The sequence below is a fragment of the Aspergillus heteromorphus genome, assembly GCF_003184545.1.
Source record: "Aspergillus heteromorphus CBS 117.55 chromosome Unknown BO70scaffold_66, whole genome shotgun sequence".
Lineage (NCBI taxonomy): Eukaryota > Fungi > Ascomycota > Eurotiomycetes > Eurotiales > Aspergillaceae > Aspergillus > Aspergillus heteromorphus.
Window position 1 is genome coordinate 43,529 of NW_020290471.1, and position 13,602 is coordinate 57,130.

The 13,602-nt window shown below is 50.8% G+C and overlaps 4 protein-coding genes across 4 annotated transcripts; 3 read left to right on the forward strand and 1 right to left on the reverse strand.

Moving 5' to 3' along the window:
* Window positions 1-183: 183 nt before the first annotated feature.
* BO70DRAFT_303072 (uncharacterized protein) lies at window positions 184-624 on the reverse strand (the record flags this gene model as incomplete). The annotated part of the gene is made up of 1 exon (XM_025539776.1): window positions 184-624. The coding sequence occupies one exon, from the start codon at window positions 622-624 to the stop codon at window positions 184-186; it is 441 nt and encodes a 146-aa protein (XP_025394235.1).
* Window positions 625-2,444: 1,820 nt separating this feature from the next.
* Window positions 2,445-8,281, forward strand: BO70DRAFT_207475 (uncharacterized protein). The gene is made up of 7 exons (XM_025538632.1): window positions 2,445-3,242; window positions 3,291-3,341; window positions 3,392-3,593; window positions 3,667-4,731; window positions 4,791-5,082; window positions 5,137-6,025; window positions 6,077-8,281. The coding sequence occupies exons 1-7, from the start codon at window positions 2,916-2,918 to the stop codon at window positions 7,973-7,975; spliced, it is 4,725 nt and encodes a 1,574-aa protein (XP_025394236.1). The 5' UTR covers window positions 2,445-2,915; the 3' UTR covers window positions 7,976-8,281.
* A 2,288-nt stretch (window positions 8,282-10,569) lies between these two features.
* Window positions 10,570-11,043, forward strand: BO70DRAFT_433619 (uncharacterized protein; the record flags this gene model as incomplete). The annotated part of the gene is made up of 3 exons (XM_025548423.1): window positions 10,570-10,696; window positions 10,775-10,900; window positions 10,953-11,043. The coding sequence occupies 3 exons, from the start codon at window positions 10,570-10,572 to the stop codon at window positions 10,973-10,975; spliced, it is 276 nt and encodes a 91-aa protein (XP_025394237.1). The 3' UTR covers window positions 10,976-11,043.
* A 1,863-nt stretch (window positions 11,044-12,906) lies between these two features.
* BO70DRAFT_383548 (uncharacterized protein) lies at window positions 12,907-13,590 on the forward strand (the record flags this gene model as incomplete). Its single annotated transcript, XM_025545589.1, has 2 exons — window positions 12,907-13,227; window positions 13,355-13,590. The coding sequence occupies exons 1-2, from the start codon at window positions 13,098-13,100 to the stop codon at window positions 13,588-13,590; spliced, it is 366 nt and encodes a 121-aa protein (XP_025394238.1). The 5' UTR covers window positions 12,907-13,097.
* Between the last annotated feature and the right edge of the window lie 12 nt (window positions 13,591-13,602).

The following is a 13,602-nucleotide window of genomic DNA, read 5'->3' on the forward strand; positions in this document are numbered from 1 at the left end:
AGGGTATCATCGTGTTTGCGGAGGCGGTGGGTGGGTGAGTGAGGAAGGTTTTCGGGTGATGGCGCTTGCAAAGTCTGATAGGTTTTTGTTAATTGGAGATCGGATGGAGCGGCAAGAGGTTGTGCTTACCGGACCCTAGCCATTGGAAGTATTCCTCATCTCATCCAATCACGGCGTCGGCAATTAGAGGAACAGCCCCAGAGCCATTGTCCCCAATCCCCAGAGGGCAGTGCCAGCGGAAAGGTGAACCGCGTTGTTAGCTTCAACGGGGTATGCGGTCGAGTTGTCGGTGTTACAGTGACCCTCTGTCTCTACCGAGCTCAGCGTGCAGTTGGCGGTGTTTCCCTTGTTGTCATCGAACATGACCAAGGCAGTATCCCAGTTGATGGTCACGGACATGGTATCGCAGATCGACTTGGTCTCGACGCCATAGTTCTGGCCGCACTCGTTAGGGAAGGGCTTGGAGCTGCCCTTGCATCCGAAGAGTTCGTCGTTGAGGATCACCGTGCAGTGCTCCACGTAGTTGTTGGCGGGCGGGTCGGTAGTCCTGATGTGCAGCTCAGCCGCTGAGATGGTCTGCGCCAGGACCGTGAGAGCGCCGAGCTTGACGAGCCAGGAGGGCATGGTGATTGACTTTCTATTGAGAGGGGCAACTGGCGGCGTCGGACGTCTGAATGACAAGAGAGGAGCGACTGCGGACGGTTCCGACCATGACGAAGGGAACGTGGGTTGCCTTTTATACAGGGGACCTGAATGGGTGTCTGCTTGACCGGTACAACCGGGTAACAAATTTCCCTCTCGCATGCAGAACCTATCATCCAATGACCATATGCATGATGATGTCGCATTCCCAGTGCTAGGCTAGCCCACCGGGTGGAACAAATCGCGCAAATATACTTGCGCCGGCTGTCGGCTCCAGGCAGACTTGGCAAGCTTAGCTTTCAGGAACCAGGGGCCCAGGCCATAGAGTAACCGTCACGAGGGTGAGAGCAAGACCTTGAAAAGCGAGGTACAGTACGTGAGAAACGTGCTGCTTTGAGCGGTGCTTTGGCGTCGGTAGGCCTGCATGAGTGCTGGGCATTGCAGAGGTGACCGTATCCGACGGATTCTCTCCATCACACGATATGATGTTATGTACCGAGTTATCCGACCGAAACCCCACCTGCATATCAGCAACCCTGTTGATGTTGGTTGGCGGTTCGGGCACCAGAAGGAGTGCTGACGGGTCGAAGGATGACAGCCCACAGCTCTGGCGTGCCGACAGACCAGCATTCATCTAGCAAAGATCATCGTGATTCCAGGTCTTAGATCTATCAAGCTATCCATCTGCAGTAGCGTCGGAGATATTGACTCGTAGTCAGGACGTGCGGGATTTTCCCTCAGGAGCAGATGAAGAAGCGAACTGACGACTATTTGTGAGATTTGAGGGTTGCTGGCAGTGATCCCGATTGGCGTCAGACGGAGCCGTGTCTAATTGAGTTGTCGATGCCATTGATGGGCGAGGAACCCGAGTGCATGATTCGGGGGGGGGTGGTGGTAGTGGGCAGTGGTACGGAGTATCTAGTGGCAGCAGTAATGACGTTGTTGTCAGGATGCGGAAGCGCGCGGCCGTGACGTCCCGAATAGGCAAAGCCCATCCAGGCAGGCCGGTTTTGGCACTTTTCCATCATACGAGGAGGACTGGCCATGTAAACAAACCGGACCAACGACACGCTGCATGACGCAGTCCTGGAGTTAAAGTTGATTTGGCATGTCAATCCAGTACTGTACACGGAGTACTTCGGAGGATTTAAATGAGGCACTGACCCCGTTGGTTTATTTGCCTCGTTGCCTTGCAAGGCGAGTCCGACGATACAACACACTCATGGAGAAAACTCTCTCAAGCCCTACCAGCGCCTTTTCTGTGGCCAAAGATAAGCAATCTGTGTACTCGGATAGAGAAATAATGAAAACCAACCTGAATTATATCCTCCTTCGCATAATAATGACCCTGGACCTGGAGTTCTTTCAAGGGACGTGATGGATGAAATTTGGAGTGGGTGGCTTCAGAGTTGGAAGTTATCCCAGCCGTGCTCGGTTGTATCCTTCCTCGTTTGGCAGTCCACCACAGGCCGCCATTCTTTCCCCTTTTGTCCTTGTTCCTCCCGTTTGTCTCCCTCTTCTTCTCCTTCTCCTTCTCCCTCTTTCTCTCCCTCTTCCTCTCCCTCTTCCACTCCGACTCCTCCAACCATCCCGTTCTCCTCCACTTCCTCGTGGGATCAACAGGAAATAGCCCACAGTCGATCGTACAGATGCAGTGATATTACTTCGTGACCACCCGATCGGGGCTGGCCGACTTCAGTGCGTTCCCGCCCGTAGCTGAGGGGCTGTGGGTCTCGGATCGTCAAGATGGCACCGCGGCGTGTGCCGACCATCTAGGTGATAAACCAACCTGGGCGCCATACCTAGTCCAGAGCTGACCAGTTCATAGCACTCGCGACTACGAAAAACAGCAGATAGCCGTGTCGCAGCCACAAAGCTTCAGCAACCAATCGTCCTGCGAGTCGGTGTCCGAAATACAACTCGCATGCCTGGTGCGGAAATATTTACCGGGCTGAAAACCAGTCTGCGGGGCCCCCAATCTCCCGCACCTCCACCAGCTCGGATCTCTGCCACTGATCTTTCATTGATCGCCCGCTGTCCTACCTCAAAAATACACCCCTATTCTGCCTAGTTCCTCTAGCCTGCCTCTAATCATGCACGTCGATTTCGAACAAGCAATGATGGAGCGAAGAAAGTGACGGCTGACGAAGTTCAGCTCAGCCGCACCAGTCTCCCTACTCGAACTCCTATTTAAACTCGGGGGTTGTCCACCCCTACGGCCGAGGACTTGGCTCTCCTGAGTTGCCATCTATACCAGCTCCGATGCACCCAGGATGAAAGCGCCACTGAACATGAGGAAAGGCGAAGACGATGGATTCGAATTCGGGGAGGAGACCATGGTAGATTTGTGGGAGAAAGCCTTCGCGGAAGCAAAAGGCGATCTCAAATTCAAACCGGGTGACGAGGAGTCGCTGGCCGACTTTCACACTGCAAACTTCCCTCTTACCCAAACAGAGGCCCTATTTCAAGAATGGCGGCATCCGAAGGCGGACACACCGGAGGTCCAGGAGCGCGAGCACAAGATCCGTGAATATGTGCAACAGTGTCTAGGATGGGCGCAGACAACATGCACTTATGCACATGACCACGCAAGCGGCACAGTGAGTGGTTCAATACCCCAAAATATACGGACGTCCTGACAACAGTAGTTTGCGGAACCAGTTAAGCTTCTGTCTGGAGGCATAGCCTACCTCCTGAAGGTAATCAATTAACCTTGTCTTTTTTCCGTGGGGAATCTCACACCAAATAGGCTGCTCAAGATGTCAGCACCGACCTAAATACCATTCAAAGTACCTTTCAGACAATAGCATCGGCCATGCAGGAGATCCATATCATGGAAAAGCACCCTGTCGTCACACCAACCGCTAAGGAAAGCCTAGTGAAGGTCTTCATCGCGCTGCTTTATTTTTGCTCCTACGTAGGGTCCGATCTGCGGAACCAAACGCGTCTAGGTAAGGCTGGCGGCCTAAGTATCAGGGAAAATCCTGACAGAAAAGCTAACTGGAAATACTTGACAATCTTTAGCTATGTGGAGAAAGAAGGTCCTCCGACAAGAGACCGATCTGGCCCAAAAACAATGCGAAAAGGTTGAGCAGGCAGTAACGACCTTCCACGACGCAATTCGGTTCGAGTCATACAATGATATCAAGGAGATAAAAGAGGGTGTGCACTGGCTCATCAAGAATACAAACACCAAGATGCAACAAACTGTTCTACTGGGAGGCATGTACAGCATGTCCGAGAAGGGGAACGTACTGGATAAACTGGCGAAAACACTTCAAGGCAAGCTTCATCTCAACCTCACGGTATTGTCTCAGATGGCCACTAGAATGGACGAGATTATGCCTGAACTAGTGAAAGACGGCTTTCGGTGGCTCGCCTCAAATGACTTATATCAACAGTGGCTTTACCGGCATGACACATCGCCTGTGCTTTATATAAGGGGCAGTGATGGAGTTGGGAAAACATCCCTCACGGCTCACTGCTACCAGCTCATACCCAACATGGCAGGGAGGAATCGCACTCTCGTCCAGAAAGAAACCGTGCGCCAGCAATTAATTGTAACCTACTTCCTGTTTGAGCCGGGCATGCAGTATTTCCAAAATTTTCCCAGTGTTATTGCATCAATTCTTTTCCAGATTGCAGCTCAGGATCCAAAGTGGTGTGACTCGATATCGGGGAAAGCTGTATTGAACTCGCACGACCCGATAGAGATCTGGAAGGATCTGGTGCTGAAGCGATTTGAGAAGAAATCGCACTCGTCCGAAGAACTCTACATCCTTCTTGATGGTATTTCGGACATGCAAGCAAAGGAGCGAGATTCGATGCTGCGGCTGTTCTATGAAAGTCTTAGCGGCAGAGACCACCGGGTTTGGATTTTGCTGACTGGATCTGGCAAACAAAATGAGAGTTTCCCGTCTGACATCGTCGAGGCATCTCCCATACCTATGATCGAAATGACGACCGACCGAAAGCTGGCAGAGAAGATCATTGAAAAACGCATGGCGCGGCTTGACAACCTTAGGCGGATTCGACCAGAATCTGAAGGTTACAGGCTAATTAGCGAGTACCTGTTTCAGTCATCCAACGGTAAGACAGGGGCTGAGACTATTGGGACTGTAGCATATCACTGACAAGTCTGGCTACAGGCAACCTGTCCATTCTGGATCAGACAATTGAAATTCTTGATCAGAATGGTACAGATAAAAGGAGCTTCCTGAAGTTTATGGAAGGAGCAGGTAGCGGCGATGAGAACTTGATTCGCCACACTCTGAGAGGCTCGGATGCGACATTTACTAGGGCTGTCAAGAAGGTGCTATTGTGGTGCGCTTTTGCGAAGCGGGCGCTTACTGTGTCTAATTTGAATGACATCATTCGACTTGATGATGATCTACAAGCGAACGGCATCAAGCCAGACGCCGTCCTAGAAAGATGTCGAGAGTAAGTTCTTCTGAGTCCCGAGTGTGACATGTGGAGATCTGACGACCGCTGCAGTCTACTTTATATCCGACGGGTGCTTCCTTCGAATTTGGGTCCTCCAAGTGTGAACCCTGAGTTATATTGGTGTTCCCGACCGGATCACGAGACAGGAAATCAAAAAGACAAAGCACACAAGCAGCCGCTTGCCGACGATTATGAGTATGTCGATTTCCGCCAAGCGAAGCTCAAGAAATGTATTCAACAAGGCGGTACAAATATATACACGGACGTGAATGCGGAGAAAGTAGAAATCTTTGTGACCCTCTGTGATATACTTTGCGGGTCGAGCTTGGAGCCCGAGAGCTCTCTACCTGAATACGCGGCCTTTAATCTCATCCGTCATCTAAGAGAGATTGACCTTGTGACCCATGAAGTTGTCCCAGTCGATCATTCGAAGGAGAAGTCCTTGAAGGACTTGTTGTCGAAGGACAGAGAGACAAAGGAAAAGGAAGCAAGATCCAAGGAAATGAAGCCTCAATCCCAAAGAATCAAGAACGACCAGCTGAAGAGAGTGGGAAAGGCTTTGTATCGAGTGCTTACAAACGAGACGGGTGTGTCCGCTGTCTTTGAAAAAGTCCAGTCTCAGATGGATAATAGTCATATTGACTTCGATCTCTATGACACCCCATCTGCAGGCACACAAGAATCTGGGGACTGTGGAGACTGCGTGAAGACGAGCACCAACGAGCTTATACGTGTCTGGGCGGAAGAGATGATTGCAAGAGACAGAGACGACCATTTGTCCCTCCCAGCTCACATCTGGAGCTGGGCCGACATTATGAAGACACATCCTGCGAGGATGTTGGAGAATCTAGCTCGAGGGCACCTTCAGAGCTGGGTCCAGAAGTCCACCGCTGAAGAAGCCAGAGTTCCATATAAGCTTGCGTTCCGCGCATTCTTTACTGTATGTATCGCAAGTTCGATTGGGTCATGTCGGAAAACTAACTTGATACAGACTGGTAGATTCCAGCACTGGTCGCGAGATGAAGACCAAATCAATGCCAGTATAGCCGAGGATATGCTAGGCCAGTGCAGAGATTCGAGGACACGGTTCGCGCAGGCGCGACTTGCAGCCGCATTGCTTCTATACGAGTCGCCTCATACACAAGACCGAGATTACGCTCTTTTTCTATATGAGAAAAATCGACACCTGGACGAGTCAATGTGTGCGGAAAAGCTTTATTCCTTGCTAGGTCTTGCGTCCCATTACACTCCTCCTCATGGAAGCTCGGATACTGCCAGCTGGGAGAAAGTCAAGAAGTACACGGAAGAAGCGCTCAAGTGTTGGAAGGACTCTGATGCCGCATTGCGGCCCAACTTCAACCCTGAGCAGTGTAAAAATGTCTATATGCTGAATGTGAAGGCTTGTATGGCTCTCAAGGATACCAAGTCGGCTCGCAAAGCTTGTCAGGACGCGCTGAACAACAAGTTCCTCCGGCACTGTCGGGCGTTGGGATACTTCCTGACGGTTCTCGTTCAGATACATGCGGAACAGGAGGCTCATTCATCAATTATCCAGACTATACAAGACCAGCTGGAGTACCAGCCTCCCTATTTCATACCAGCATGGCTCATGAACCGCTCTCGGCAAACGAACAAGGATGACCGGCTACGCAGAGCAGCCGTTGTCACCGGGAACGTTGATATTGTGATACAAATCTACGACCGCGCGATCTGTCACTGGGCGTATAGGGGACTTTTCCACGAAACGTGCGTGATGCTCTCTGAGCTTGCTGTCATCTATCGACAAGACTGCCATGCGATCAAGATGGCCGAGGACATTCTGAGCCGGATGCTGGGCGCTATGCTGAAGGACGAGTCCTTGCAGGTCGACTCCAAACTGCTCAGTATTATCATCATGGAGCGATTCGACATCTACTTTGACCGGTACAGCAAAGCGCGGAACAAGACCGCAAAAGAGCCACTTTGCCATGCAGCCAGCGCCTTGATCGCCGATGTCAGGGTAGCGGACGTCATCGAGTCATCCACGAAAGCCACCGTTCTCATCACGCTTGCGAAGATGTGGCGGGGTATTGGGTTCAAATACCGAGCGTACCAGTATGCCGACCACGCTTTCAAACTTTGCATCGTCGACCTCGAGGACCGGGTTGACGATAATGACATGGATGCTTTCCGCGCACTGACCAAGGTCTTGCACTTTGCCGGACTGTCGAAGGACGCTGGGATCGCTGCCTCGCTTATCTTCGACAAGGCCAACGCAAATGCATTGGAAGTGAGCGATGAAGAATATCGGAACACACTATTCTCCGCTGTTATCACCGAACACCCTCCCTCCGCCGAGACACTAGATCTGCATATCACCACAGGCAGCGACGATGCATTCGCCCCACCCTTTATCCACGAACATGAACATGAACATGAGCATGCAGCCCCCCTATCAGCATCTAGTATCGCGACCGACCCGACCGAGAAATCGCCCACAACCGCCGCAACAACACCCTGCAGCGGCTCCATCCAAGAAACAACCAAAGTCATCGACGAGGGTAACGGCAGTCTGCTACAGTGCATGGGTCCCTGCGGCAAAGACAAGCTGAATCAGTGGGAACTGGGCTCCCCGGCCTGGTTCTTCTGTCTCGACTGTCCCAGCACGGACTACTGTAATGAGTGCTACAACACCAAGGACGCGAACAAGCACTCCCAGGATAAGGGGCTTTGGTCGAAAGTGTGCTGGGGAAAGCACACGTTGATCCAGCAGCCGATTCTTGGATGGAAGGGTGTCAAGGATGGCGTCATTCGCGTGGGTGGGAGTAGTCGTGGCGTGAAGGATTGGATGCTGGATATGAAGGAGAGGTGGGCGCTTGAGATGAGGAATAATTCGAAGAAGAGATCGTGAGCTTGGTGGCTTGGTGGCTTGGTGACTTGCGCCTTGTTACCTGGTCGCCTTGCGCTGGGTTTCATAATTACATTTTATTTAATTCATAATGTCGGATCTGGAGAGATCTGAGACGGGCACACCTTTTTCCCTGGGTCGTCACATGATTTGCTCATATCGCCACAACAGCTTCTAGGGAAGAATCTGGCTGTCACAAACACGCTAGGAGCTCATTCGGGCAATCAAAGGAAACCAGACTGTCCGCCCTGTCTTCCACTGCTCAGCTCTCACCGAGGATTGGCGAAAGCCTGTGTCTGTTGGTCACTAGTGATGCATGGCGTTAGGACCACGGGTCCAAGCTACTGAGGCAGGCAGGAATTACTAAGATTGAAAAACCTGTCTAATGGGACCCCCTCCTAGGGCAGGCAGGAATAATTACGATTGACTGACTTTTGCACGGTGATTAACGTCGAAGTTTTCCAGCCACTCAGGCATCCGCTTTTACTGCCGCATGCATGCGTGTAATGTACCACGCACATACAATCCAACTCACAAATCCCGTGCTCAACAATAGTAGAGCATCCGGCGCGGGGGATTACTGTTCTCCGGGACCTGGCGGCTACCAGAAATTTATTATTGGAGGATAGTAATAAAAAATGGGGTTGTTCTCGAGCGTTTGAAAAGTTCCTTTGTTCGATGGTTTATCCGATGTTCTGTGGATCTGCAGGTAGGGTGCATCCGGATAAAGACGGTGCTGTGGTGGATTCTGAGTTCTGAGTGGTTGAAGCGTCTGTCGTCATGAAACGTCCCAAGAACAACTGCAGCGTGCGGTGCAATCTCGGTGTCTAAGGCTGCTGCAGCTGTATGTAGGTACCTGTTTTGCGTCCACAGTGTGGTTCTGCATAAGCGTCGCTGCAAATGACTGCCGGCTATACCGAGTGCTGTTATAGGATGTATTTCTTGCTCTGCCAGGACATAACTGTACAGACATGTCTGACTGGATTACCATGAGCAGGAATTTCCCTTACTTCTTAACTTTACGATCTGATCTGTGTGTGAGAGGTGAGCATGTTCTTAGGGCATATGGCCCATGGAAATTAAAATGTGTACTTGGCATGGCACTTGGGGAATTTCCCGGGGCCCGGTGGCGGTGGTCCAACTGGTCGTCGATTAAAACAATCGGCGCGGACCGTTCTTTAGGTCCGCGGTTCTGCCGCGGATGGACCATGGATAATACAGTCCTTCTGCCACCGCGTTTACGCATTAGGTTAAGTGCGAGTACTTTAGATAGGCGGTCGGTTGCTTACCTCATCCGATATTATCAACTCGATAATATTATTGATATGATGCAACTAGGTTTGCGGATGGAACATGGTTGTTCCATCTCCGGCTGAGTAAGCGCTAGGGAGATCTGACAGCAAAAAAAAAAAAGACACAGAGAGAGGTTTTAACAGTATTGATGATAGGCGAGCTCTATCTACTCTGTCCGTACTCCGTAACCCGTAGCTACTTGACTCGCTGCGGAGGTAACAGATCAACAAGACCACTCTGCTTAAAAGGTGTTCAGACACCAAGATAGGTGTGATACTGAATGATACTGGGTTTGATAGGAGGAGTGGTCCGTCGTGCTGGCAGTCCGTCACCCAGAGAGGTGCCAGGTGCCTGTCTCCCACACTAATAAGGCTATATTCATTTCCACTTCCACAGCCACCCCGGAACACCAACCCCCTCTCCTACGGCAAACCCTTTCCCCGGGATGGGTAGGTGCCAATGAGACCTTGTGCATTATTAGCACTTCGAAAACCTTCAAAAAGGTAGCTACTCTTCAATCGATCTCTTTCAAGAATCAAAAACAGTTGGCAGATAAAACTGTCAATATTTTTTTTTTTAAAAAAAAAAAGAATGGCACTCCCGATCTGGCATCGGGGCAGACTACTTCAGGAAAATGGTCCCGGCTTCCCCTCGGACCCACGGGGAACTGCATGCCCGGCTTGACTGCCAAAAAGACATAGTGTAGTCAAAGAGGACGTCAGTGGTCCGATGGGAGGATTGGGTTATTTCCTGACCCCACACGTTCTCTACCTTGACCCATCACCGAATGGTGGTCATGTTTGTTTGTGTCTCTTAGTGTTGCATTCCTGCCCTACAGATAAGCTGGAGCCCCTGTCTGGCTGTCTACCCAGCATCATGGGACCTATGATATTCAATGAGGATTGCATTTCCCCGATATCACCTGCAGCTGCAGCACCTGCCGTCTTCATTTTCACTGCCTTTTCTTGTCGGGAATACTGTCATTTCCATCGAACTTCCGATCTCACCTGCAGCTGCTGCATCTGCTATCTGTATTTTTAGCAGTGCCGGTTAGGATGGGACAGACATACTAACCACAATCCCCCCCCTCGTCCGGTAAGGTAGGTACTGTTAGATACTACTCTGTATCTTACTTGCCATCCCCTATCTGGTACCCAAGGTAAGTTATACTAGGTAGGCCCTGGAGGGCAGGAAGACAATGATGTAGGTACCGTCGCGTCTTGCTCTGAAAAGTTATAAAGGCCCCGACAGTCAAACTCAGGTAAGGTGAAGTTTTCTTCCTGTTCACCATTCCTCAATCCAGCATGTCCCTCTCGAACAGCGACATCATCGGCATCGTAACCATCATTGTGTCATGCCCTCCCTTACTGCTGTTGATCTGGAAGATCCTCGATCGGATGAATCGTAACCGATCGGAGCGCGACCGGGCTGGTATGACTTACCTCACCAGGGACATCACATCGTAGTATCTGTGCATCGCATGCTAATGTGCCACCATGTGCCTCCCAGCTGCAGATGTTATCCAAACGTATCGCCTTCCCATCTACGAGCCTGTCGCCCAAAAAACATACCCGCGTGCCAACCCCCAAGCCATCGTCTTCTTCTACATCACTCTTACCGTCCAATTTATCATGCGTATGTTCCTTTCACCACCATCTATACCTTCCCTCAGGTTAACCACCTCCAGCATTCCGTCGCCGTCGCCAGTAGCTCTGCATCTACAAGACAAACAAAGTCAAGCAAAGCATGGCTATCTTCCCCGGCGTCTTCATTTCTTGTACCAGCATTTTCGGGTAAATATAGACCGTATAGAAAGCGATCCTGAGCAATCAATTGTTTCTTTGTTGTTTCTCTCTTCAGCATGTTCCCGGTTCTTCTGTCCCTTCAACTCAGCCAGCTACTCTAGTCCGAGTTCGATCCACCAGAGCATCATCCTACCTCACCTTACCCCGATCATCATCAAAATGTGTACAGCTATCATGTTCAATTGTTGTCAGTATGTTAACAAAGGGAGCCCCTGGGTCAGGGAGTTTACTTACTACTTTCTTTGTTCCCCCCCCCCCCGGGGCCCAAAAGCGGAGACCGCGTGGGCCGCGACCGGGCGACGGGCGGGCGGGCGGGCGCCAAGATTCATCCCGATCATCGATCGTCGAAGCGTGGTTTGGAATGCTGATTCTATTTTATTCCACTCGACCGATTATTCCGAACCGTTTTCTTATCCACACCTCTCGTGCTACATACTGATCTACTCAATCTCAGTACTTTCATCTACAGGTTGAAATGCTGATTCCGACTCATTCTTAAAATAGTCGGTGTGTGGGCTGTTATCGGGATCGCCTCGCACATGGACGCTGGTCGCTGGGTGCTGGACACTGGACTGGATGCTGGGCGCTGTACACTGGATTGGACGCTGGACGTTGGATGTTTTTATAATTTGCACCACTCTGTTGACCACATAGCATATTGTCTGGGCTAATTTTGTTTTGCGCTTCTTAATCTCCAAATCCTTGGATATTTTCTGCTCACTCCCTCATAAAATCTATCAAGTGCTGGACCCCGGCCCAGTTGAGTCTATCGACTGTTACAATACGTGGCCGCCTTCGACTTCCTGCGACGCGCAGCCACCCAGAGTTTCTTCGCTTCCCTGTCCTCTATGACCACAACCGGGTAGCTGGGATAGAGCATTATCAGTCCCTGTATCGCGAAAGTAGTGGCCGGATTCAGACCAGGACTCACCCATCCAATTTCTTATATACTTATTATTTGATTTGTCCGACCCTGAGCTCACCTATATTTCGCTCAACATATCTAGTATATTTTGACGGAAAAACAGCCACACGAAGCAACGGAAAAGGTGGGTTGATTCGGGTGGGAGGGGCCAGGGATCGCGGCGACCAAGTAAGGGGGTGCGGTCACGTGGCCCCGGAGCGGCCTCCTGTGGTGATGTGATGCCGTTGTATCCAAATATTGTTCCGGAATACAACCCCCCCCCCCCCCCCCCCGGGGGGCTCCAACAAGAACAGGTATCTCAGACCAGCTGGACCCCATAATACTAACGCAGAGGTACAGTACTATTGTACAATGTACGTGCTTTTGCTCTACAGACCACACAAAGTGGATTCTGCCTGAGCTTAGCGCATGTCGTCCTACTATAGCGACGTACTGTGGCTGTGATGTACACTCCAAAAACGGACACTTCAAAAACGGGCATGTAAAAGCTTCTTGCAAAAAAATTATCAGTCCACTTTGGGCGGGACTTTTGTTTGGCTGACAGTCTGACGCTTTGTCTCGGTCTAGAACCTACGGATTACCAGACACCCACCCTCAATCTACACCTGTTGCAGTCTACTTCTGACCATCGTGGATGTACCTACAGTAGATAGTTAATTACTGTATACAGGATCATAAAAAGCAATTCTACCGAGACGCGTTTCTTGGGTTTCCATCCATGCTTGGGAAAGACCAGAGGGGTGGTACATTCTGGCAAGAAGAACCAAGCGCGGTCCCGAGAAATTCCGCCGGTCACCTCACCGCCTTTATCAAGCAGGCCCCACGCCCGGTAGCGTGGTCCCCTGGTGCTGACTCCGAGTAGGGAAAAAAGGGAATGTCACTTTTGTCGCGGACAGACCGCCGGAGGACGAATCAACTCCTTTTATAACCTCATCCCACATCAGCAAGTCTAGGAAGCTAGTTTAGCCGCATCTCGATCAAATCTACTAATTTAGCGGCCCCGCTTGCGACCTTAGCGTACCTTGGCGTCAATCCCATAAATAGTGAAGACAAGAGCTCCCCTCCCCCCCCAAAATTTCTCCTCATCAATCCATAACCCAGAATGTCCCTCTCGAACAGCGACATCATCGGCATCGTAACCATCATTGTGTCGTGTCCTCCCTTGCTTTTGTTGATCTGGAAGATCATTGACCGGAGAAGTCGGAGCCGACCGGAGGAGCGAGACCAAGCTGGTAAGTATGGTTCATATGAGGAGGAGTACTTTACCTACCTTACCCATCTACCTACTTCAGCAATTTTTGCTACTACCATATACTAGGTAACCCTACTAATGCTATATTTTTCTTTATTCAAATACAGGTCCAATCTTCCAAATGTACCCCCCTTCCCAACAACCCGTCTTCGAGAACACATACCGAAGTTCCAACCCGCAAGCCTCTATCCTCATAAACACCTCTCCCGCCACTCAATACACCATGAGTATGTCACTGTCACTGTCACCGTCACCGTCACTGTCACTGTCACCACCATACAAGCCATACTTCCATTTCCATGGTCGCTTCCTTCCTCGAGTCGGACTAATCGCTCCCGGCTAGCCTCCCGTGTCG

What these genes read in the sequence shown, in the direction of transcription:
- BO70DRAFT_207475 (XM_025538632.1), top strand. Translation starts at nt 2,916, where the DNA reads ATGAAAGCGCCACTGAACATGAGGAAAGGCGAAGACGATGGATTCGAA. An exon ending in ATGACCACGCAAGCGGCACA is followed by an intron (nt 3,243 to 3,290) that starts GTGAGTGGTTCA and finishes TGACAACAGTAG; the next exon opens with TTTGCGGAACCAGTTAAGCT. An exon ending in CGTTCCGCGCATTCTTTACT is followed by an intron (nt 6,026 to 6,076) that starts GTATGTATCGCA and finishes AACTTGATACAG; the next exon opens with ACTGGTAGATTCCAGCACTG.